Source organism: Lytechinus pictus, chromosome 8 (genome assembly GCF_037042905.1).
Source record: "Lytechinus pictus isolate F3 Inbred chromosome 8, Lp3.0, whole genome shotgun sequence".
NCBI classification, from domain to species: Eukaryota; Metazoa; Echinodermata; class Echinoidea; order Temnopleuroida; family Toxopneustidae; genus Lytechinus; species Lytechinus pictus.
This window is the reverse complement of record NC_087252.1, coordinates 4,177,250-4,204,561: the sequence shown is the minus strand read 5'-3', so window position 1 is coordinate 4,204,561 and position 27,312 is coordinate 4,177,250. Positions and strand designations below refer to the sequence as shown.

At 35.1% G+C, this 27,312-nt stretch overlaps 1 protein-coding gene across 2 annotated transcripts; it reads right to left on the bottom strand.

Moving 5' to 3' along the window:
* Positions 1-172: 172 nt before the first annotated feature.
* On the bottom strand, positions 173-26,837 carry LOC129267386 (glycerol kinase-like). Of its 2 annotated transcripts, none has more exons than XM_064103395.1 (16): positions 26,691-26,837; positions 25,466-25,539; positions 20,986-21,170; positions 20,559-20,638; positions 19,891-20,028; positions 19,216-19,325; positions 18,510-18,612; positions 16,259-16,326; positions 13,552-13,675; positions 11,017-11,095; positions 10,566-10,662; positions 9,981-10,065; positions 7,960-8,080; positions 7,567-7,698; positions 6,653-6,739; positions 173-5,006 (listed from the first exon to the last, which is right to left on the bottom strand). In XM_064103395.1, the coding sequence occupies exons 1-16, from the start codon at positions 26,763-26,765 to the stop codon at positions 4,897-4,899; spliced, it is 1,668 nt and encodes a 555-aa protein (XP_063959465.1). In that variant the 5' UTR covers positions 26,766-26,837; the 3' UTR covers positions 173-4,896. The 2 variants fall into 2 exon arrangements, 1 of the variants encoding a protein (XP_063959465.1); XR_010294372.1 differs by having other exon boundaries at positions 690-5,006; positions 6,578-6,739.
* Between the last annotated feature and the right edge of the window lie 475 nt (positions 26,838-27,312).

The window sequence follows — 27,312 nt, the reverse complement described above, 5'->3', positions numbered from 1 at the left end:
AGAGTGTCATATTTCACATTTCTGTGCTTTTTGCATGCTTCTTACATCTGCAGCCTTTCTCCCCCCCCCCTCTCTCTCTCCTTGACCGCTTTTTCCACATCTCCCATTGATTCACTCTCTGTACACCATTCTCAACAAAGACATCTGATAACAAAAAAGGGGATTTTTTTTTCCTCAGAAACAGTTTCCTTCTTTATTTTATATACTATAGATGTATTGTCTATAAACATTTATCTATTCCTACATTTCTACATAGATGCTTCACAGCATCCATATCTCATTCCCTCCCCACCCCCCCCAAAAAAAAAAAACATGCTATAGCATACAAGTTTTCACAACATTACTAAATACATGTCATTGTCAACACTAGATCAAACACCACCACAATTTGATCTGTACACCAATAAATTTCTCACTAGTATTCCATTGAATAAGTTGAACTGTTGGAATATGTCTATCTGAATGATTTTGTAGAGGCAGAAACATATTTGTGTTATAATTTGTATGATTTTCAGGGCTATGCATCAGAAATTAATTCAACCCAGCTGGGTGATTTCAAGTTCAGTGTTTGTGTTGGTTTGATTTTTACACCAGCACAGTACCAAGATAAAAATAAGCCTGGTCTCGGCCTCTTTGGACAAGTCTCATTTGGTGTAGAGCTATCAATAGTGTAATTATTTAATTTTTTTATGAATTCTGATTAGGTGTTGGAATTTTGGAAGGCAATCTGAATTGTTCTAACACCACCAAACTTGATAAGAAGTTGGAGCTCTTGAATTCAATCTGAATTGTGCTTCTAACACCAACACGAACACCATCTTGATAAGGTGTTGAAGTTTTGGAAGGTGATCTAAATCTTGCTTCTAACACCAACACAAACACCACACTGGATTAGGTGTTAGAGGTCTAGAAGGCAATCTAAATTGTGCTTCCAACACCAACAATAACACTCAACACCAGCACTTACACTGAATATGAAATTACCTACAATGTAAGGAATATGACAAGATGAACCATCACAAACTATTCCTACATAATATTGATCATCTGTAAATATAAACTAAAACCCTGTTTGGTCCAATTTCAAATCTATCTGCCACTGAATAGAGGAAGACACTTCATGTATCTAGTATTGCTTTTTCAAATGAGTGTAAAATGCAATTGAAGAACACAATTATGACGTCATGTATCATGAGTGTACATGCACAACATTTTGCTTATCAAATAAAGGAATTTATATTCCAATTGTTCTTTAGATTTTATTTCACAATCGTTTGAGTACACAGAGGCCACAATCTCATTCATTTTCATATCTCCAAAGGAACACAATCTATTAAGAAGGTTGGACAAATATTTTTCTTACACTTCTTTTTGAAAAGCATAATCCATAATACTAGAGGGGGGTAATGGTTCCTACATGAAATATATACCATATGAATTATAAATATTTTTGCCAACAAATACATTTTGAGGGAACATTCATGACTACTGACAAAGCAACCATACTAATGACATTCAAAGACTAAAATGGCTTGAACTGCATTGTACACTTTTTTCTGTTAAAAAACAAACCCCAATACTAGTGAAATTGTAAAAAAAGGGTTCCAATATCTGATAATTTTAAAGACAATAGAGTAAAACTGCATAACACATTTGATGCATAATAAGAATGTTATTTCTCATATTTCAAAAGTAATTACGAGGTGATTTGTATATTTTGTGAATACCATTTGGTGATCAATACATTGAATTAAGCACCTCTGAATTGATTATTTATAAATAGATGGCACAATATAGATTCCCAATTATTATTACTAAATTTCAATAGAAGAAAATGAAGTAAAACCTAAGGTTAAATGTGTCTTTAATGAAACACATCCACTTCAAGAGACTTTACATATTTGTGCGTCATGACAATATCATCTGTACATTACAAATAAGCAGTAATATGATGTAATATATATATATCGCTGATTCTTCTGAAGAACTATATTCACATCAAACACACACTTATCACTGAAAGAGCCTTATGATTATTAATACACACATAGGCCATCAATATGAACTCCAGTTATAATTCAACAATGGTGGAAATTTAATAATCAGATGTCAAAACTTTGCTTATTGTGTTCTGTTACATGAATGACTGTTCGGGACCTGTTTCTTAAAGGAATACGATCTTAGTAACATTGCCATTGTGTGGAGCGTTGTGGCCCAGTGGATTAGTCTCCGGACTTTGAAACAGAGGGTCGTGGGTTCAAATCCCAGCCATGGATGGCATAGTTTCCTTCAGCAAGAAATTAATCCACAATGTGCTGCACTCTCAACCCAGTTGAGGTGAATGGGTACCTGGCAGGAATTTATTCCTTGAAATGCCGAGCGCGTAAAGGCTGCTTGAGCTACAGCCAGGGTAATAATATCCAAGTCCTTTGGAAGTGCATTGAGACGTTATTCATAAAGTGTTATGAGCTATACAAGGACTATTATTATTATTATTATTGTGATAACTACCATGGTATATCCGGTTCCATGACATTTGCTCTGGCGACAATTGCTCCGATGAAAAATCTGCACGTTAAGCAATACATAAACCTAACCTCCTAGAGTAATAGACCCTACTCCTAATCATTACATTATTCTGAACCAAAAACAATATGCAATTCTAACTCTAACAGTACAACCTCTGAGATATTAAGACCGGAGCAAATGTCGCAGGAGCATATGTTGTGTCACCATGGTTCCATGACAGAAATAATAGTAAAGTTATTAAAATTGTACATCCTTTTTTACATAAGCCAATGGATATCTATAATCATAATTCTCATTTCCAGCAGGTTTTAATAATAACTCGGGAACAATTTTATTTATTTTATTTATTTATTTCTGATATTTTGACAGGGTAGCCCATTCACCAATAAGTAGTGGTCTTCCATGGGGCCCTGAATGCGGATTGTGTATCAATGCGGATTGTGATCAATGTGATCAATGTGATTCAATGCGGATTGTGTATCAAGATTTAAAAAATCAACGGATTTAGTTATCCATACTTAAACTTAGATGAATCCGTGGTCGAAAGATAGCTGAAGTTGTGGCAGGCCAGTATGAAATAATCTCACGCGATTGATTGTATTAAGATAATGTGATTGCTTGAGCAATAATGAGAATATTAAAAGGAGAAAATTTATTGTCTTAAGATTTCTAGATGATGAAAATTATAAATCTATTGACTAATGGTACCTTTCAAAAATAAAAGCACCAGAGTATCATGTATGCTTTGAATAATGACCATTCACAAATTGTTAAAAAGTTGAAAAAATGTATTGCCATAATGTACTCTTGCCAAGTGTAATAAATGTAAAGGCACAATGTACCAATCCTTTGAGATATACATTTGATCAATAATCTGAAAAGTTTGAAATCATCCAGTTATTTACTAATTAATATATTACAAAATCTGTTATTGTAATTACATGTATGTCTCATGTGAATAGGCAATATCTCTATTTTTCTATTTACCGCACATTTCATGTAAAATGAGGAACAAAAATTGAATTCATTATATTCACAGATTTTCTGAGATGCTAACACTGCCAATCGTATTGAACTACATGTAAATACCAATCGAAAATAACATTCATATTCAAATATGACACATTTCATGTTTCAATCTCTAGAATACAATAATCACACTTCATGACTATTCAAGAATACATGTATTATATTTTTCGATTTAGCACCAAACAAGTCTACATGGTAGAAATCACACATCAAATTTAAAACACAAAAAACCCCTATCATATATATTTCAATCATATATATCTCAATACAGGTGTATATTTCACATTGTCTATCAAATTTCTTAAATTGTGTATCTTAGAGCTGAGATCTTGTTAAAGGAAAGATCATTCCAACATAAAGTTTATTAAGATAGAATTTGAAAATAAAAGAGAAACACTTCAGTGACAATTTCGAGAAAAAAAATCTATTTTGAATTGGTGTTATGGGTTTTGTTTGTTTTGTGACACATGCAAGCAGCTGAAACAAATGAAGCCAGATTTTAACTAAAAGTGGGCTATCCAAAATCGTAATTTGAATGATGATTCCAGTGAAAAATAAGGCCCTGGACGAACATTTAGCACGTATGAAACCAAACTAGAACATGATTAGCATCACGAATGCTAATCACAGCCAAGAATACAATCGCAATCATTATTACAATGATGATTCAAGATTTACATGTGAAAAGGCCCTAAGTCATTTTGGCCTGAATTCACAAAGGCATTTTTTACTCCATAGTTTGAAACCATGGCTTGTAAAAGTGATTTCAAGTAATTCAATGTGTATGCTGGATAGGGTCCAATAATGAATGCACCCTTTTGCCACACGGAGCTGAATTGATGTCTGTCACAGGCAAAGATCTAGCCGGATTAGACACAATAGATTTTAGAGGCTATTGTGCATAAACAATATGACCCTGAAATGGTATTGTGTTCAACCTGGCTAGAACTACCACTGGTCTATTAGTTACTAAGGTTACTATATTAATGAGCCACAATGGTTAAGATAGACAGTGGACTCATTATTTCAAAACAGTTGGCTCATTAATCCTGCACCCTAAATTGCTAACATTGTTTAAGCATATTGTGAAAAAGCACACTTTCACTAAAGTGCTTTCTCAACTATTGCACTGAATTAAATGAATCAAAATAAGGTTTAAACTGACCATGGATTCAAACTCACCTTTCTGAATTCAGGCATATGTGTTATTGAAAAAAATTTCACTGAAATAAACACCCATTATACAAAACATTCATACATGTAAGTCGAATAGAGGCAAGGAAAGTTAAGATTAAACATGGCATGATTTAGAGCAACATTGACACAGATGAAAATGAGTTAAAGAGATTTCTTTATGCAGTATGCAAGAAAGAGTATAGCGGCTGATGATGTCACAATGGTGGTGACTGTCTGGATGTTGATGATAGAGGGCAGGCAACATGTTGAACCTATGTGAAAGAGATGAATGAAGAGAAAGATACAAGGAATGAAAAGTCAATGAGAAAACAGATGAGATATGGAAAGAGTTGTTTATGCAACAAAGAGATGTTTTAAGGAGACTATTACAAGTTTATGGTTATATTACAAGCATGCAAGTCAGTGTTAAAGTATTAAAGATGCACCAAGCACAAATTATTCACCAAAAAATATATACAATTTTGGAAATTCTTAGGCCACTTTCCTACTAAAATCCCATATGGTGTGCTTTAATCATTATTTCCCAACTGGATTAAGCTATTTAGTTCCCACAGATTAGTTTGGATTTTGTTTGAAGAAAGGGGCATGAAAATGTGTACCATACACATTATTGCTACAACTAACAGAAGAAATGAATATGTATTTATATTAGTAAACTTCATAAGAAAACAAACCATGAAGACTAGAAACATTCTACTACTGAATTTCATTCTTTAAAACAGAACTATTGGCAAATCATTAAAATACAGTAATTGATAAAATCAAAGTATTGGCAATACATATCAAACATTCAGTAATGACATAATTTCTTTGCAAATTACTGTGGCAATATCTTGATAAATATGTATTGCATAACACCTCCAGATGGCAAACAATCATTAATATAGACAATGTTGATTTAAGTAGTGCTTTACATTGGAATGATACTCCATTAAAAAACTGTTACAACAGTCCTTCGTTTTGGTCCTGTTTGATGCACTTCAAATGATAATTGCATGAATCCCTACATGTTTGATGGATTTTTAAATCAAATACATCCATTAGCTACATCACTGTAAAAGTAGGAAAAAATAATTTGATGAATTTGATAAACAAAAAATTGAGCTAGTGTACTCAAGTGATGCCTTTGAAATACATGTAAATCAAAAATTTATATCAATCATTACACTAGGAGGGGAAAATCATATTTTGGTCTCAAAGACAACAAAAGGAATAATAAATTTGATTAAATTATAGAATCACACTTGTGCTGAAGAAATAAAAGTAAAACTTCAAGCGAATTAAATGAACAAGTGTCATAACTGCAGGATTAACCTATCATAATATAGATATGATACCCTGCATAATCTTCTTATCACAAGATACCTATGAATAAAAAGTAAAATAATGAACTGGAATACATATTATTGATAGGTATACATTATGAGGTAACACAACATTTGCTCCTGTGACAATAGTAGCTCCTCTGCCTATTTCTCTGAATATAGGGTTTGGATTGTGACAAAAGTTTTTTTTTCAGAAATCAGTTACATTACCCAGGAAGGCTGCCGTCAGTAGCTGAACATTTCGAGGTAACTCTTCAAGATTCTTTTTTTGGTGTTGGGATAAAAAGCTGATTAATTTGCTATTTTCAACCCACGCAGATGAACTTTCATGATTGTATAGGGTTAGGGGTTGTGGTAGGGTTTCATTTCTGAAAGAAATGTGTGGAATTTCCAAAGGGGCAATTTTTTCAGGAGCAAATGTCACGGAACCCATCATAACCTATGAATACAAGACATTAACATTAAAGATATATCAAAATTGATTATATAAGTCTTACATGCAATAAAATGATTATGTAATAAAGTTGATTGTCCAAGTATAAGCGGGCAAGAGGTAGAGGATCATGCTTCACCTTTGGTTGCAGGGGTGTAACTATGCCCCTCCCAGTTCATTGATTTCTGGACGGCAAGCTTCCACTTGGCATAGTGTGACTCACGGACTGCAGTGGAGATAGGAAAGAGATGAAGGAGAATTGAATTGAAGTTACACAAGAGCTCTTATACACAATATAAAATGTATTAAAGACTTGAGATAATAGTTCTGTGAAACTGGGCCTTGATCATCTTTTACTTGGTATTCATTTTATTTCAAAGATGAAATGATTCTTGAATCAAGCCTAAATGGCAATGGGACTAAGGGAGAATATTATGATGGGGGGGGGGGCGACCCACAGATGATGTCATAGTTTCTACTCAGTTGAATCACCTGTAAAATCAAGTAAGGGTATCAGTGTTAATGCCTGGGCGCTGTAACACAAATGTAAGCGATAAATTGCTAAATGAAATGGCCTATCAAGATATATGTACATATTGCTCAGTAGACTGACGAGGAACCATTCAGAATTGTTCTTTCATATTGGCGATTAATCGCTAACCTTTGTGTTGTGGGCCCTGAAGCACCAAACACCATAATTACCATCATAAGCAATGAACAGTGTTTAGGTTTTAGTGTTAACAGCCCAAGCACCTAACACCATATCAGAGTGAGATATATAATTACAGTTAGCAAAGACTGGTGTAAAGGTGCATGTATCAGTGTTGACTGCCCAAGCACATAACACTGTATTGGTGTTGAATACATAATTACCAGCTTCAGCAATAACTGGTGTTAAAATATCAATATTAAAAGCCAAAGCATCTAACACCATATTTGAGTGAGATATAATTACCATCTTCTACAATGACTGGTTTAAAGATACCACAGTCAATGGCCGAAACACCATCTATCTAAATATTAACGCAAAATTTAGAGTGCGAAAATAATTACCATCTTCTGCAACGACCGGTGTAAATGTATCGGTGTTACCAGCCGAGGCGTCTTCTATCTTCCAAACACCTACAGCGTGACCGGCAGCCATTGCAACACCAAGAGCTGTGGTCTCTGGCATTGAAGGTCGTACTAGTGAAAGATGAGGAAATTCATTCATAAGTTACTGTGAGAAGGCTTACACGTGCTAAACATAATACTATAAAAACATATTGCATATCAGGATTCAGGGAATAATTTTGCTCACAAAATTTGATGAGCATTTTTTATCATGAGAGATGATGATGGTGATGATGATGATGACAGTGAAGTTCATAATAAAATGATGGTGATGACGATGTTTATGTAAACCAGCCAAATGATTATTACTATCATTTATATTTAGATCCTTACCGACAGGAATATTGAGTGTATCTGCTTGTAGCTGCATAAGAAGATTGTTTTGAGTCATTCCACCATCAACCCTAAGCTTCTCAAGAGGAATACCAGAATCTTGGTCCATTGCATCTAATAACTAAAATAAAAAGAAGCACAGAATGATTTACTTCTCAAATATGATTAGCAGTATAGGCTGTTGAGGATATATTTCAACAATTTTCAGTAATGTCCTATGTAAAAACATACAGTGTTCAAATTTGGCATCTAGCGCACTCTTCTGGTACTATTTTTATTTCATTTCAAAATAGCACATTGGGCACTTACTTCACAAAAACAGGAAAATAGAAAGCTACAAACAAAAATTATATCAAATTTTTTTTGGCCCATTTCATGCTTAAAGGGGAATCCAACCCAAATAAAAACTTGTTTTTATAAGGAAAAGAAAAATCAAACAAGTTGATAGGTGAAAGTTTGAACAATATTGGACAAACAACAAAAAAGTTATGAATTTTTAAAAGTTGTATATATTGGTAATCACTATACCCATGGAGACTTCAAATTGGCCACATATGGGATGTCATAGTGATGTAAGGCAAGGACTACTCTTCCATGTACTCCAATACATATTATGGCTAAAATGTCATTTTCCCCAAAAGTTTTATTTCAAATTATATTTTTGTTTCATGAGGACATATAACAAAATACTACGTGGGTTATATTTAGATTACTGCCCCAGGGGATTGGGTACTTAGGAGAAAACCACAAATCCCTGATAATAAAGTACATGGCCTATGGGAAAGTTGTCCTTGCCCCTTGTCATAATTTACTTACCCAGTTGCCAATTTGAAATCTACATAGTATTAGTGATCTCAATTTTAAAGCAGCCATAACTTTCTTATTGCTTGTCCGATTTCTTTCAAACTTTCACCATTCTGTTTAATTTATTTTTCTCCTTCCAAACCCAACATTTTGTGGCCAAGGCTGGATTCCCCTTTAAGTAGGGGTTTATGTTTAAGAATGCAGATATTCATTTTTGATGTAAAATCAATAAATCCAGATATTCAATTTTGATGTAAAATCAATTACCGGTAATCCATCCAATAAAACACATTTTCGTTTTCACATCCTACATATAATAACCTTTTTAGGGCACACAAATTCATATAATCTAGTAGTGATTGGTGAAATGCAATTACCTAAACTAGAAATACAGCAGGCTTTTATTCTATAATTTGAATTAAGACAACGCAAGGCATTAAATTGATTCAAGGAGTTTTCATGGGGAATCTGACACCATTTGGATATAAATCACCCACAGAAGAACAAGATTTATGAACAGCATACTTTATGTAAGCCACTAGATATTACCATATATAGTAATATTAATAATAGGCATTTATATAGCGCCATCTATCTAGAAATATTCTATTCCGATGCGCTGGGCGTTGTGGCGTGCGCCTATAATCCAAGCTGTGGGGAAGTTACAAATTGATACAGAGGTTCGGGGTTCGAGCCCTGGTCACGTCTTTTGGATGGTGACGTAAAAGGTCAGTCCCAGACGTAAACAATCATATTTGATTGATACACGTCTGACAAAACTAAAATACACACACACACGCACATTGTTATTATTACCCCGGCTTTAGCTTGAGTTGCCTTTCAGTGCTCATGCTTTCGAGAAATTAATCCTGCCAGGTACCCATTCACCTCACTTGGGTTGAGTGCAGCACAATGTGGATAAATTTCTTGCTGAAGGAAATTACGCCATGGCTCGGGATTCGAACCCACGACCCTCTGTTTCAAAGTCAGAAGACTAATCCACGGTGCCACAACGCACCACAGTAAAGTCATCTCACTTTTCCCTGGCCTGACAGATGCCCAAAGCTAAAACAGGCTTGGTCAAAGAATTTCTCGATGGGACACCAAGTTTGCTTACCCCCAAATATTGTATCTATTACAGGCATGTCCAAGGTTTTTAAGTCTGGGGTAAAAAAATTGTCCATCTGCCTTTTAAGAAAGATAAATCAATTTCTCACCTCTCTGGTTTGATAACATACTGCTTCAAGGACAGCTCTGGCTATGTGGGCCTTGGTACTGAACTGAGTTAGACCACAGATAGTCCTACATAAGCAGACGAACAGAACAAAAACTATGAATTGCTTGTACTTTATCCTTGATGAGTTTTGACTTATCCAAATTTGGTATTTAATTCAAAAGTTTAGCTTTGTAGACAACTTTTAAAGAGCCAAAACTGGTGCACGTTGTTTGGTGTACATGTTTGTAAAAAAGAACTTTACATTATGAAAATGAGGCTGTATTAATTGACTTTCAAAATGTTTAATGATATGATTTCCATTTCACTGAGTTATTCATATAACTTGTTTTTGTAAAAAATAAACAAATAAATAAATAACTTTCAAAATGTCAGAACATTCTTATATTACGTCTGAATTTGATGAAATTTTCAGCATTATACTTGTTTAATTTTCCTCTATTGATTCGAATCAACCTTTTCTGTGTGGACTTGGCCTTAATCTCACTTAAAATGTCTGTTTAGCTCTCAGTTAAACCACCCTCCATATTAGTGTATGGAGCAATGTTGATATGTTAGGCAAGCTTACCCTCTTGCATCGGCCTCCCAGTAAGGAGCATAGAGACCGGAGAAAGCAGGTACAAAATATACACCACCGTTGTTATCAACTTCTTTAGCCAGCGTCTCTGTGGATATAGAAAAGTTGCATTTAATAAAATAGATATGAAGAAACAAGCGAGATATGAATATATTCACACCTTTTCCTATCACTGTTTTGCATTCACTGTTCCTTTCCTTTCTTTTTTCTTTCTTTCATTCTTCTTATTTTATCTTCTACTTCTTCCCCTAATCTTTCTTTGTCCTTTTCCTCCTCCTAATCCTCTTTTTTTTCTTTCTCCGCTTTTTCTACTTCTTTATCTCATTCCTCTTCCTCCTAATCAACCTCCTCCTCTCATCTTTCTCTTTCTCTTCTTCGTCCTCCTCCTGCCCTCTCATCCTCATCTTCCCCCTCCTCCTCCTCTTCTGTTTCTAATACATACCAACTTCTGGAGCTGTTTTGATGATGCCCAAGTTATCTCGTAACCACCTCACTGCAGCACCTGTTACTGCTACAGAGCCCTACAATATCAAAATAAAACAATATATACAGAGTCAAATACAAGCATTGAAGAAAAACATATGCTTGGTGGGCTGTTATAATATCCTCATATTTAGAAATTACTATTCAGGAAAGCTCGGAAAAAGGTGTATTTTAGAGCTATGGCAATGGTTAAATCCATGAAAAACAGTCTCCTAAATGCTACATAGGGAAATCTTCCTTGGCTATAAAAGAAGTTTGCTACTTTATAATGTATGTAAAATCTAAAATAGAACATTTACTAAGCTGTTAATTTAAGATGATATACAATGCTTTCATTGACCATTGATGATATAATAAACTTGACCGGTGTGTTGGCTCAGTTGGTAGAGCGTCCGTCTCACAACCAGGAAGTCGGGAGTTCAAATCCCGGCTGCGTCAGACCAAAAAGGATGCGAGTTGCTCCTACCCTATTTGGCACATTTAAGGGATAGAGCCTCGTCGATCTGGTGCTGCACAGTGGCTGTCGGGCCCACGATCAATTGGGCAAAATGAGTTTTCGGAATTACTTCTATTCTCGGTTTTCTATTTCGGACAATAAAATATGGATTTTCATTTTTTTTTCATTATGTTCATTAAGGATATCAAATCCATATTAGATACCACCTCCACCTTTCTCTATCCTCTATTAGGAGTACTCAAAGAGATCTCATTTGTAGATCTGCTGGAGTATTGTGGCCCAATTGATTAGTCTCTGGACTTTGAAACTCAGCCATGATGTTATTTTCCTTCAGCAAGAAATTGATCAACATTGCACTGCACTCAACCCAGGTGAAGTAGATTGGTACCTGGTAGGATGCATTCCTTGAACACTTTAATAGCACCTACATGACAACTCAGCTACAGCCGGTGTAAAAATATGATAGCAAGTATTCTATGCATATAACTGCGCTATATGAATGGACCTCAGATAGTAAATAAAGAGGCTTTAATAGGAGGAAATTATAATTTGCAAAAAAAAACTCTGCATTACCGGTACTCCTATGTGTTTAAGATCGCATGCTCGATCTGTAATGAAAATCATAAGTCAGAAAAATTGGAACCAGTGGGATTTGAACCTGCCATCTACTGCTTTCCGGGCAGCGACTTACATGTAACCACCAGGCTATTCTGGTTCACGTCATGATGAACTGGAATTCAAATACCCTCGATCCTCTTCTTTCTGACTCATTATGCAAATGCAGTCCGCCGTGGACAACAGATTGATTTTCATTACAGATAGAGCATGCGATCTTAAACACATGAGTAATGCCGAAAATTTGTTTACAAATGAATGGACCTACATGTATTATTATTCTCCTCTACACTTGGGAATCATCTTTCAGTTAAATATTTCTTTATCTATATCAATTCTCCATCTTGGTGCATGCTATCTAGGTAAAAAGTATTCAGCTCACAAGGAGACACACACGGAAACACAAGGCTTCAAACGATAATGAACGTTGGTGGCGCATGTATTATGGAACACACACATTGACCTTCATTTAATGACTTTCTCATGAAGTCAGTATTTGATATGAGTACTTAGCTTCAGCAGTCACATACAAGTAGCTCTACTTCACATGACTGTGCATACATCATTCAAATGAATGAAGTATGTGATAGCAGGTACTATGGTTCATAAACTCTTCACACACACCGGAAAAGATTATTCCTCAAATATACCTTATCTTCTCTCATCAAACATATCGAGTGTATGGACTTTGAATACTTGTACATGGCTAATAATGGTTTAATATGTCTCAGAATGGAATACCAGAGATATTCCATGAGTTAGATCCAATATTGCACAAACTGTAGATGAGTGCAATATAGGCCCTAACTAGTTGATGATTCTGGCATTTATTATCCTATATCCCCCCCCCCCCACAAAAAAAATTAAAGTGATTGAGCAAAATCATGTCATTTCTCACAATCAATTAATATGGCCTCACTTCACAAAATCATTTTCACGTAGAAATGGGACCTACATGTACATGAAGATTTCAATGATGTTACATGTATGTACTATGTAGTATTACTGTGCGCTATGCTGCGCATTGTATTGCATGGATTATTGTGCGAGTTGTATATTTTGATCAATAAAGTAAATATCATTTACTTTACCAAACGACTATGTCCACCTTTTACAGTTTTTTTTTTTTTAATGCTTTGATGAATTGACAGAGTTTGCAGCAGAAATGTTTAATTTTTTAATGAGTCACCTTATAGACAAATGGGAAACACAAGTGCAAATATTAAAGATATGATCCTTTTTATCAAGAACTGGTAGATAGATCATCATATTTTCTGAATTTACATCAATTCATTTATTTCCATTCATTTAATTCATTTTATATTTGTCATACATGTACATTGTATTATATTTATTTTATGTATAATGTGGGAAACACTTCAATGATCATCCTCTAATCATGGCAAGATCAAATATAATTACCTCAAGTGCATAGATAGTTGGAGCATCTTTTCCAAGTTTATATCCTAGAGTTGTTAATAGGCCGTGCTTGGAGAACACTCGTTCCTCACCAGTGTTATAGATCAAGAAACAACCAGTTCCATAGCTGTAATAGATAGTGTTCTCTTATTAACTCAGAGTATTACAATCACTTAGAAATGATGGGATCACATTCCAGCAATCTTAATGTCATTTCTAAAATTTAGGTAATCAGGGCAATATTTCTTCACCTGCCATGTTTATTCAAAAATAGCAATGATGATAATGACATTTAAAATCATGAAGATACTACTACTATTACTACTACTACTACTACTACTACTAGCTGCTGCTGCTGCTACTACTACTACTACTACTACTACAACAACGACTATGCTACCACTGATACTAAGTACTTCCAGTAGTACTACATATAACAACAATCACAACAACAATGATAATAATAATAATATTTTTATGATAATAATAATATTATTATTAATGATAACAATAATAATAATAATAGGAATAGTACTTTAAAAATCAACAACAGGAATTAAAATACCAACTACTAACAGTACATTATCACTACCACATTCAGCACCATCTTCATCAGAATTTTTAATGAAATATATATATGAATTATCAAAAACATAAGTAATTAAACAATTAATATCCACATTTTTAAGCCAATTTCAAAGTCAGCATATATGCATCCTATTTAGGCTTGATTGATGACCCGGGGAGTAAATGTAACTTTTGAAGTTAAATATTGGGTATACTCCGAGATGCCTTTGCCCATTGACCCCAATATTTAAAGTTGACTGCTAACTGTATATTTGCCATATGCAAACAGTTACATGTACTTCTTTGATTTATTTACACACTGTCATAAATTACATGTACACGATCAAAGCAAGGAGGGTAGATACTGATACAATATCAAGGGGGATTTCAAGTCAATATGCTGTAATCAGATACTGGGGAAATAGCTTTTGATGAAATTTTGTCAACCAGTCCCCCCCCCCCACACACACACACACCCCCTCTCTCGTATTAGACACTCTTGCGATTTATGCCTTTCTGTGTTGAACAGGAAGAAAAGAATCTGCAAATATGACCCAATTTCAAGCTAATCAATGAAATAATATATTTGCCTGGTACACACTTTGTATCCCCTTCTAATTGAATTGAAAATGAAGCGACAATCTGTCTGCTAGTATTTGAGAAAGGAAGTCTATTTTTTGGTCTGGGGTTTCTTTCCTTTTGTACTCTTGTATTTCAAAACTGGAAAGAGAGTTACTCTAGTTTCTCTTAATAATTTTACATTTTTTTTTCATTTTAAAGATGATTTGCATTACATATACATTGAAATAAAAAGAGAAAGTTATAGGGGAAGAAAAAAGAAGAGAAAACGGAGAAAAGGAAGGAGAAGGTGAGAGGACTGGAGGAATGGAAGAAGAAAAGAGAAAAAGAAGACAAAGAAGAAAGGGAAGAAGAAGAAAAAAGGGAAAAGAGGAGATGAAGAAGAAGTAAAAGAAAGAAGAAGAAGGAGGAGAAGGAGACAAAGAAGGAAAAGAAGAATAAGAAGAAAAAGAAGAAGACAACAAAGAAGAAGACGACAAAGATGATACGATGGAGAAGAAGGAGGAGGAGGAGGAAAATGAGGAGGAAAAGCAGAGGAGAGGATTAAAAAAAAATGATAATTAGGAAGAGGAAGAGAAATAATAAACTAAACTATCCTGTTTTTACGTTTCCTTTCATTGGATGAAAACTAGGTCAGAATACATTAGCACATAACTTTATTTGCTAATTTCTTCAAGCTGATTAATAAAATAACCCGTTTACATATCAAATATATTATATGGTTAATATCTTATATCCACCCCTTACAGTCAACTAATAAATACAAGGAAAATATCTTTCAAATATTTGAACAGAAATACTGTCTATAGAATAGTATTGAACTGCACAGAATTGAATTATTTACTGGGGGCCAATAGTTTACAATATACAACTGCAAGAGAGTAATCTGACTTTACACAATTTACACAAAATGAAATTTGTCTAGAGCTGATAGTGCTCTAGTAAAACCAATAAATATTATTTAAAACCTATACTGTAAATGCTGTACATAATCTTTGGGTCACAGTGTAACTATCAATATGCACAAATAAAAAGTCAAATGTGTTACTCATAATCATATGTAGGAAAATTTGACAAATTAATGGCTGAACTAACAGGAAGTATTAAGATAAGATTAGGAGCAAGTTTGAATCAAGAAAAGGTGAATAATTTTGAAAATCAGTAGGACAACAATTGGTTATTCTTTAAAACATGAAAGGAATTTACATATTGTTGTAACCCAATTAGGATATTTGACTTATTTAAAGAAAATTTGATAGGCTTTTATTTTTCAGATGGGCAACATGAGTAATATTTTATTCATTGTTATATTTTCAATGTTTTTTTCTTTAACAAAACGAAAAGAGTTTGATAGAAAACTTACAAATAAGGATTTGCCAGCTAGGGGGGAAAACAGTGATTTTTATGTTTCCATAATTTTGCCAAGAAAAACTAGCATTCCCCCCCCCCCACAAAACACTTAATTTTACAGTATCATACTGGTATAATGATGCTCCATTTGCACATTACACAACAATTCACTGAGCCAGACCATAATGTGACCAATTTTTCCTGATTTACTTACGTGTTTTTAGCCATGCCTTTCTTGAAACAGGACTGTCCCACTAATGCTGCATGCTGATCTCCAAGAATCTAAAATGAAAATAAATGAGTGATTTAAAATTACAGGGAATGATTTTGCTTTATACTAAATTTGATTAGCATCTTTGGTTATAAGAGAAAAGCTCTCAACTATTTTGGACAGTCCCACATTATAAAATCATCTTCTATACAACAGACTTTTTGTTTAACAGTCTTTACAAAATATAGAGCTAATCATGATGTGATACTAGGAAGATTATAATCAACATGAATTCTTATCATTCCGGTATCAGAGATTATTGCACAATGCATCCATATCTGATGAATTATCAGTAGGCTTATGTACAAAACTAGCTATGCAGTATCATGGTGTATTGGAATGTCCCACAAATAATGATCATTAAGATGATGATAATAATAATAATATTGAGTGATATTTCTTCATGGGATACCAGAAATAGTTCATTCATTAGGGCCGATATTGCACTCATCTTTGTTCTGTACAACATTCCCAAACTTGTGGAATATTTTAAGTACCGTATTTTCCGGTATATAAACCGCGGCCGTGTATAAACCGCACCCCCAATTTTTGACTCTTGGAAAAAAAAGAAAAAAAAATTGAGGAAACCAGAAATAGTGAAATCTGTGTAATATTCTATATATTTGAAGGAATATCTTCATGCATTCTCAGTGATACTGAAGCAATAAAATATACGAAAAGATATTATTTGTTCGATGCAAAGTGTTTTCACTTCGACAATTTTGACGCAATTATCTCGCTCATGCAATACACAGCGATAATGCCTGTACCGTACCGGTACGTGGTGCTGAGTCTACGGGCAGCTGCCGGCTGCCCCGAGCTCTGCCTCTGGTACGTCCAAAGTGATACGTCCTGACGTATGAATTTTGCATAAATACTCATAAAACAGACTTATTACCTGTTGACGACGAATTGGGATTGTGTTTACTTAAGCAACTCAACACCATCACATGACCAAATAATTTGAGAACGGACTGTTGGCCGAGCGAGACGAGCAGTCACGTCGGCTTTTAACTTTTTTTTCTGAGCATACATGGAGGGAGCGCATGCGCGTTGCTCGTGAGTCGCCGCAGCCAGGGGGGGGGGGGGTGGGAGGGATGATCGGGCATTGCATCTTGCATTGATATTAAGTTTTTTTTTTAAATGAGAAAAATGATGTGATGTGGATGTGGATGAAATACATTTTTTTTTTAATTGTTTTGTTGTCTTCTTGATATAGTTTTGTTAATGATATCGTATATTATTATTTTGTAATGATATCGTATATTATATTAAGGGAACATTGAATATTTATTTCATATGGGGTATTAAGATTATTCTTTCTTGCACGAAGAAAATATAAATCTTATCAACTGCAGATAAGGCCTAAAATCATTGCTTCCTTGACTTAATTGGCGACGTTCTCCATTGCTGCAAAAGCAATCAATACCGGTAGATGGCGCTTCAACACGTACAGTCTTCAAGTTTAGTTAGCTGCACATTAGAAAGGCCTCGAGCAAGATTTCTGTTTCTTTCTGGGATTTTTCTTATTTTTGGTTTGGAAAAGCGATAGTAGGCAGCTTTAAAATTTAGTGCCCTACTGTTCATTATTAGAGGTATGACATTAGCTGTCAATTACACTAGCAGATCGGTCAAACAGAAGAGGGTAAAATCTTAACTACGTCTACGGTACTGCGCGACGCTCTGCCTTCAGTTTCCCTGTCACTAGGCTGCGGCGCGCCCAGCGCCGGCCAGCCATGCCAGCAGGCACTGGCACTGGCAGGCGCTACCGAGGAGCGCTCACCGAACATGGATTGGCCGTCCCGCGAACGCCACGACAAAAATCATTAAATTATGAAAAGAGAAAGACAGAGATGATGTAAAGTGAGTTTTATTTCATTCTTTTTACAAGTCCACGTTTCAAACATGTCACACATTCATTATATATGCTAAATTTTCGTCAAGTCAATCAAGTTTCTGAGGTCGGATTTCTCTGTGTTCGTGTATAAACCGCATCCCCCATTTTCGAGGTTTTCCCCGACGGAAAAAGGTGCGGTTAATACACCGGAAAATACGGTATCCCATTCTAAGCCATCAAGAATACATGTAATATTAATATCAACCCATTAACTACTGAATTCTCTAATTCCTACAGTCTTTGAACAGGGATCTCCCGATTCTAGCAGACAATGGTTTAATCAAAATGAATTCTTACCCCTCCGATGGGGACTCCCTTGAGGGCTGTATCAACCAGTTCACCATAGATCTCAGCAGAGCTACGAATCTCAGGAAGAATACTCTTAGGTACATCAAAGAATCTAGGAATAAGAAGAACAATATGTACCTTTTATACATGTATAGGCCTTAATAACACAACGATTTGAAGCATTGTGGCCAAACGGATGATTCTCCTGACTTTCAAACAGATGGTCATGGGTGCAAATCCCAGCCTTAGAGTTATTTCCTTCAGCAAGAAATTGATCCACATTGTGTAGCACTCGACCCAGGTGAGGTAAATAGGTACCTGCTAGGATTAATTATATACAGGGATTGTTAAGTGCACTGAGCACTACTGATGAAGTAGTAGCTCAAGCTTAAGTTGGGGTAATGGGTTTTTGTACCCTCTGGCAAATCTGTCTATTGTTGCCCGCTGCATACTGTTCCCCCAGCTTAGCACAGATACCCGAACAGGCATTAAGGAAGTTTTTCTTACTATTCAACCATTCCTACCCATTGGGGATAAAAACAAGTAGAACTGATTTGTAATAGATTCATTCAGCAAACTGTATTAGAACTGTGTACAAAATTCCCCCCCCCCCCCATGAACAAAAGCAAACAAAAAGGTGCTTGAGACACAAAAAACAACAAAACCCCAACATTTTGAAAAAGAAATGACATGTGAAGTGAATGTATTTCCTTACTTGCAAAGCTCATCATCCCACTGTAACTTTGTTACATTCATAAGCATGGTACGACTTGCGTTGGTGACATCTGTTATGTGAAGTCCTCCCTTTACACCTCCTGTTAGATTCTGGAGCATATTAACAGTAAAAAAAAAACCTTAAAATTAATCACTATTATGTACATTTTATTTGTTCATTATCCAAATGATGCACTGGTTAAAGTGGATAGTCAAGAACTCTGTGCACAAGGTATTAACTAGAGTATGGTCTTGACCAAAATTATTGTGTACACACTGACCCATAAAAAAATTGTGCATCATCTATTTTCAAATAGGGAAGTTTTATGCAAAAAAGTATAAAACTTTCTGATGCATGACCACAAAAGACCCCCAAAACACAATAAGCCTATTAAAACCTAAGACTTTCTCATCCCAAAAACCTAAGTTCTCTTTTGAATAATTTCCAATTAAATCTAGGAAATATATTGCTATTGATTTTCAAATCTAGACTGAAGTCTTATCTTTTTTAAGATTATCAGTTCTGGACATTATGACACTCATCCAAACTCAATATTCTTTTTTTTTTGTGGGCATCTAAGATTGTTGCTAGCATTTAAAGGATAAAGAGAACTAATACAAAAGTGTCTCCTAATCTCATAAAGGAGATATCCATATAAAATTGTAACAGACATACCCATGTTAGCCAGGAATCCACCGTTCCAAACATACATCGTCCATCGTCAACGGCCTTCTTGACTTCTGGAACATTGTCAAGCAACCATCTGACCTTGACTGCACTGAAGTATGTTGATAGAGGTAGTCCACAAAGAGGCTTCAGGAGTTAGAAAGACAGAGGTTTTATCAAGATATGACCAGATGCTTATGGGTATAAACAGAGGATAATGTAGTCCACAGAGGGGCTCAGGAGTTAAAATATACAGTTATTATCAAGGGAGTCAATGGGAGGGGTTTAAGGAGTTAAAAAGTTATGGTTACTATCAAGATATGACTACATATAGATGCTTATGTCTACAAACAGAGGAACATGTAGTCCGAGTCCTACAGTGGGGTTCAGGAGTATAAAGACAAGGTTATTGTCAAGATAAGACTTAATGCTTGTGCATCCAAGGACAAGTTATCCAACACAATGGCTTTAAGAAGTGAGAAATAAAATGAGAGGAACTGAGAGTAATAGAAAGAAAGAGAGACATGGGGAAAGTAATAGCATAAAATGAAGAGGAAGGGAGCAATAGTATAGAGAGTGGGAGAAAGGCTAACAGAAAGAGGGGGAGGGAGTTAGAATTAGAGACAAACAAAGAGTGGTGATGAGAGAGAGAAAAACCAATACCGGTAGAACCTTACTTGCAAATGCTCCTTGGTCTTGGAAGGTGTCTTAGCTACAAGCTGATCTACAGTGGTAGCTGTTCTAGCATCTAGCCAAACTATCAAGAGAACAGTGCAAAAGAAACAAAGTTCTATTAAAATCAAAGAGAGTTGTTCTTGAAATTACGTGCATGTCACTGATATTGTGAGAAACATAGAAATGCTATAATTTGCTTGAATATCATTCTATTAAATTCACTCAAACTCATTGTTAAAGTGGACTTGGCCTTTATATATATATACTTCATGTTTTATAATACAGAATGAAAAAGAGCTATATCTATACAACAAACCTATCACTATTAAATCCCAATATGCACATTCAAGAAGCAATAAGTATATTTTTGTTAAAATAAATACTAGTTCATTTATTATCATCATTATTATTTATTCGACCATAACTTACGGACAGCAGGATGCAAGGGCTCCCCCGATGTCCTATCCCAGACAATGGTAGTCTCCCGCTGATTGGTGATCCCTACGGCTTTGATGCCCGCTGGATCCACCCCTTGACCTTTGAGTTTCTTGACCGTCTCATTGATGCATTCTTTGACCGTTGAGAGAATCTCTTTAGGGTCCTCTTCCACCCACCTGGTAAAAAGAAAATAAGATCAAATTTTTTTTTTTTAAGGTAAAAATCATTTATATCCGTAACGTAATAAAAAACGAATTTTCAAAACTTTGACTTCCTCCAGGAAAAGATTGTCAAACTACTGTACTTGAAGCCTTCAGTGATGCCACTTCATACTTATTAAAAATAATTATGAAAATATATCTCCAATGATCCTCCATCAGGTTCTACATCATGGCCAAATATATGTTAAGATATATCCTACTCTTGTCTATGAAGTGAGACTTCCCTGTAAACTCTTTCCTAAAACAGTTTCCTATCATAGAGGTGAAATCGCTTGACGACTTCACATATTTCCTGTACTGCTGAGCATTATCACAGCTTATATTGGGCCACCCACGTAATCAAAAAAATAAAAATAGTAGTAATGTTTAAACCCTCTTTCTAATTCCATTTTATTTCATTTATTGGCCGTTAAAATGATCAACTGACAAAATGAGAATCAAAAGGTACAATTACCGGTACAATTTTAATTATATGTACATGTTTAAAGGGATGGTCCGGGCTGAAAATATTTATATCTAAATAAATAGAGTAAAATTCACAAAGTAAAATGCTGAAAATTTCATCAAAATCGTACAACAAATAAAGTTATTGAATTTTTAAGTTTATCAATATTTTGTGAAAACAGTTATATTCACATCGTCAATGAATATTCATTAGGTGGGCTGATTATTTCATATCCCCACTTTCCTTTTTCTTAATATTACATGAAATCATAATTGTTTCATTTGTTCATACATGTGTAAATTATGTGTCTCCATTATGATGAAATAAGTTGCGGCAATAAATAAATAATGCACTTAATCAGTGTCAATCAATTGTTTTACTTCTTGGTAGAAAAATTTTGAATAAACCTAATTTCATATATATAATAAAATACAAATGAACAAGTGGGGATATGACATCATCAGCCCACCTAATGAATATTTAAGAAGACATGCCTAGAACTGTTTCACCAGAATAATGCAAATCTTTGAAATTCAAAAACTTTGTTAATTGTTATCCAATTTTGATCAAATTTTCAGCATTTTGCTCTGTGAATTTTACTCTATTGAGATATATCTCAATAAATAGAGTAAAATGAGACATTTATATCTGATCTCCAGCCTGGACCATCCCTAATAAACATGAAGTAACAATTTCTACTTTAATCACAGATGATATCTTGCCAGCCAGAAAAAAAAGAAACAACATGAATAATCACTGATGGTAATTACAATTAAGTATGAAAATGCTGAGACCATTTTTCTCATCATTTCATTTTTTATACCAAAAACAACATGATATTAAACTGAAAGCATCATAGAAAAATTATGATTGACAAAACAGGTACAAAGTGACAAAGAAAAAATTAAAACATGCACCCTGTACAAAAATATGCTCCTGGGATTACATCTATTTGGAAGGGGGAGTGAGCAATCTCATTGTTGATTCTAGATACGTGTACCCCTTGAACTACACACTGCCAAGATAAAGAACACTAAAGGCCAGGCCAATTACTATAGTACCTGCTACTCACATTTCCTAATCAAATTAGGATGCAGGACAAATGTAGTATGCCTATGGACCTAGGATTTGGCTGGCAGCAGCAGCTATTACTTGTCATGAATAAAATACAGGCATCAAGACAGACACTTCTACCATTGGACTGAAAGGAAGGAAGGCAGACGCAGGCATTTGGTATTTTACCTGAAGTTACTAGTAGTAAATCTACTTTTCCCTCTAGATGTATTATCACCAAATGCATTTTTTTTTATTGTCTCATGACCATTCCCACTTCTACAGCATTCTGTATTTGAATGTACATATGTAGTTCAACCCAGCAGAGGAAAAAAGAATTTAAAGGAAGGGTAATAGAGTGAATGCAAAATTGTGTAACAATACAATATGCTATACCCTTATGAAATCACCCCCCCCCCCCTTCCACTGCCCCTGCCTACAAATTATACATGTAACCTTTCTCCACAAACTCATTTATTCAATGGCATGCCCTGGAAGTCTGAGCAGAGAGAGGAGAGACAAGGCTGTCTCCTTGCTTTCATTGAAACCAATTAATGCACCTGTCCAGCTGTAAAACAGTGAACACAATTTACAGTGTAGACATAGTCTATACTCTATCGACAGATCAGACCCCAAGTTTTACACCACAGCTTCGACAAAAGTGCACATGGCATTATAAAAAGTACAAGAAATGAACCAATGAAAATTGGGCAGCAAAAAATAAAACAATAATGAGTAGTACGTGGTCCCTGTTTATTTTAATCATTTGTTAATCTGCTTTCTATTAAGTTTTCTATTATTTTCCGCTTGTGGCCACTTTAAATGAAGAGCTGTCTGGATTTCCAGCAAGAGAACAATTAGATTAGAAACGTTTAAAAATAAATAAATTTATAAATTATGTCAAAATTAGAGCATGAGATGATGAGCCTTGAGACTACAGTGTATGTACACGAACACATGCATGCAATAAATAGGGCTACCGGACTCATATGAAATAATATTATCACAAATGGCTCTCCAAGTTCAATGCGAGATACTACACCCCCCCCCCAAATCCACCATACACAGCCCCCTACAATCCCACCCCCTTCTTCCAAAAATGTTGCAAAAAAACCTATTTTATTGTTTACCACTACCTGCATCCTTGGGTTTGGTCCTTCGACTCGTAAAAACAGACATGCCTAAAAATTTTGAAATTGCTCTCTCAGCAGGAAGTGCATCATTTTCTTTTGCCTTGGCCTCTGTTTGAGGATTGTAAATGCAGCTGTTTATTAAACAGCGCTGCCAGATCCAAGCTCAACAATCATAACAATAACAACATACAAACAAAAGTTCATCAAAGTTGAATCTCAAATCATTCGATTTATTAATCACAATATTCACCTAGATTCTACATTTATGTATTAAAAAAGCATGCTTACGCTGAATTTCAAAAGGGCAGAAAATAGCCCTAGGCTTGCTTTAAGTTTCTCAAAATGTGTGAGAGAGAAGTGGGTGAGCCAAAAATAGGATTTTCTTTCTGAACAGTGTCCTAGAAAAAGATATCCAAGTATTATTTTCTACATATATAGAAGAAAAAGGCTTGAGGTCTAGACTAAAGAAAAAAATAAAAATAAGACACAAAAAGGGGAAAAAAGAATTTGTCACTAAATAATATGAAACTGATATAGACCTACAGACAATTCTGTTTAATAGAGAGTCACCTGAGCCCAAAACATCATCATCATCATCGTCATCATCATCATCACCATGATCATTACCATACTCATCATTGCCATGATCATCATTGCCATAATCATCACCATGTTCATGATCATCCTCCTCCTCCTCCTCATCGTCATCATTATCATCATGACCATAATCGTCAATATCATCATAATCACCATAATAATTGCCATCATCATCATAATCATCATCATCATCATGTTCATCATCATCACGTTCATCATCATTACCATACTCATCAGTGCCATCATCAACATTGTCATAATCATCACCATGATCATGATCATCATCATCCTCCTCCTCCACCTCCTCCTTCTTATCATCCTCATCATTATCATCATCATTGCCATCATCAACATTTTCATCATCACAATCATTTCCATCACCATCATCATTGTTGCCATCATCCAGGGGGGGGGGCCAGTCAAGTATATTGCTGTACACACGCATGACAAAAAAAATGCATCTAAAGGGGTGTTTTTTCAGTTTTGGACGCGGTCCGCGCATGGACTCGTTAAGGGTATCAAAAACACAGATTTTCAAGAAAAAGGGTGGTTTTGAAAGACTGGTCAATGGTCAATCGCGGGGTCAAACGTATTTAGGGTATTTTTTTCCCCAAAGCTTTTTTTTTAAGACTAGCCAAACGTGTTTAGGGTATGTTTTTTCCCAAGCCTTTTCCCCAAGGTCATATTTTGGCGACATCTTGTTTAGGGGCCAAAATGTGTAAATAAAGCCCGCGAAAAACTTGTTTAGGGGGTTATTTTGCACACAGAGAAAAACTTGTTTAGGGGGTGTTTGGAAATTTTTTGGTCACGCGTTTGTACAGCAATATATTTGACTGGCCCCCCCAGGCCATCATCATCGTCACCATCATCATCATCATCATCATTATTGTAGTCATCATTGCCATATCATGATCGTCATCATTCTCCTCCTCCTCCTCATCATCATCACCATCATCATCACTATCATTATCCACGACCATCATCATTGTTACTGAACTTTGAGGATGGGTGATAAGACTTACCCTTCATTTGGGAAGGTTTGTTGTAATTCAATTTGATGATGAGCAATCAGTTCAGATGTTTTACAGGAAAAGACCTGTAGTAAAAACAAAATTAAAACTATGTAGGTGCAGGTGCAATTATGCAAGTACATGTATGCTAACATCTTTAGAAGGGTACTCACTACTCAAAGTTGAAAAATAATATGATTCAAACAGCAAAATATGCACTGAAAATGTCATCAAAATCAGACAAGGAATAGCAAAAAGTTATGACATACAAATTTAGCATTATTACATAGGAACAGTTCTACGCATGGCTTCATAAATTTACCAAGAACAAGCTCATGATGCCATATCCCCAGTTACATTATTCCTTTGTAATTGTAGGCCTATGATTTATGAAATCATATTTATTCAAATTTTGTCCTCCAAAAATGAAACAAAAAAATGAATCAACTGTCTGTGTGTAAGAAAATCTTATTTTTTATTAAACAAGGGAGATATACCTAACAGTTACATGTGTATGTATAATATGGCACATGTGTAAAATATGAAATCAAAGGAAAAGAAAAGTGGGGATATGAGGGACATCATAAACCCAGCTCTTTAATTATGCCGTATATTTTAATACATCCACTAAATATTGCTAAAATTTAAAATTCAATAATACTTAAAATTAAATTTTGTGTTATGGCTATGCTTTGTAAATTCTAAATCCTTTTTATTTGCTGCCTCTACCCAATATTTTTGTTTTGCAAATTATTAGACTGACAAAATACAGACACATCAAATACATTTTTCCCAATTTAGATAAACATTTAACATGTGCAACAGTGCATGCATGTTTAAGTTTTAACATTAATTTGTCTGATGATAGTCTGAGAACGTGGCATGTGGCAACAGTTGCAGTTGGGTTTATCAAAAAACAAATATAAAACACACCACCGGGAGTCTGAAGGGCAAAGACAAGGGCATACAATACTACATTGCATACAGCTCATTCAACTTCCCAGACACTCATTCATACACACCACACGCACAAGACAGAATAAACACGGCGCATTCACATCAGCGACTGTGCTTGGGGTGTACCCTAAGACTATCCACCGCCGAGTTGCGGCTAGGGTTACAGTGTGCATTCTGCTCGGTGTCAGATTTCTCCCCGGTACGAATCAAACACAGTCGGTATATTCTACAAAAATATATGAACGAAGGACAGAAATTGTACAAAAAGCGCACAACGTACCAGAAACCTTGTACTGCTTGTTCCCTGGTCAACTGCACCAACCAAAGGTCCAATATCTTTCAGAGTTTCCGTCATTTTGATCAAGTTTTATCAGACGAAATCGCGCAGCCGTGACAAGAGACACACCTCCAAAACGCCTTCTTTCGATATGATTGCGATAGAAAATATTGCTCGATCGATATAAAAGAGAGAGGGAGAGAGAAAAAAAAATCTGTTTCCACAGCCCCTCGATTTTGCTCGTAAATCAAATAGATGTGCTTTGGGCAAGTCAAGTATTGTTTTATTTTGAGGCGGGAGAGGGTATACATAATAAGATTGCACCCTAATATAATCTTCTTCATCATGATAATTATGATTCTCATCTCATATTTCTTCACCATCATGATAATTATGATTCCTCTAATATTATCTTCTTCATCATGATAATTATGATTCTCATCTCATATTTCTTCACCATCATAATTATGATTCCTCTAATATCTTCTCCATCATGATAATTATGATTCTCCTCTAATATATTCTTTATCATGATAATTATGATTCTCCTCTAATATCTTCTTCATCATGATAATTATGATTCTCAACTCATATTTCTTCACCATCATAATTATGATTCCTCTAA

What these genes read in the sequence shown, in the direction of transcription:
- LOC129267386 (XM_064103395.1), bottom strand. Translation starts at nt 26,765, where the DNA reads ATGACGGAAACTCTGAAAGATATTGGACCTTTGGTTGGTGCAGTTGAC. An exon ending in AAAGGCATGGCTAAAAACAC is followed by an intron (nt 13,676 to 16,258) that starts GTAAGTAAATCA and finishes TATCTATTACAG; the next exon opens with CTATGGAACTGGTTGTTTCT. An exon ending in ACCGGTCGTTGCAGAAGATG is followed by an intron (nt 6,740 to 7,566) that starts GTAATTATTTTC and finishes TCTCCACTGCAG; the next exon opens with TCCGTGAGTCACACTATGCC.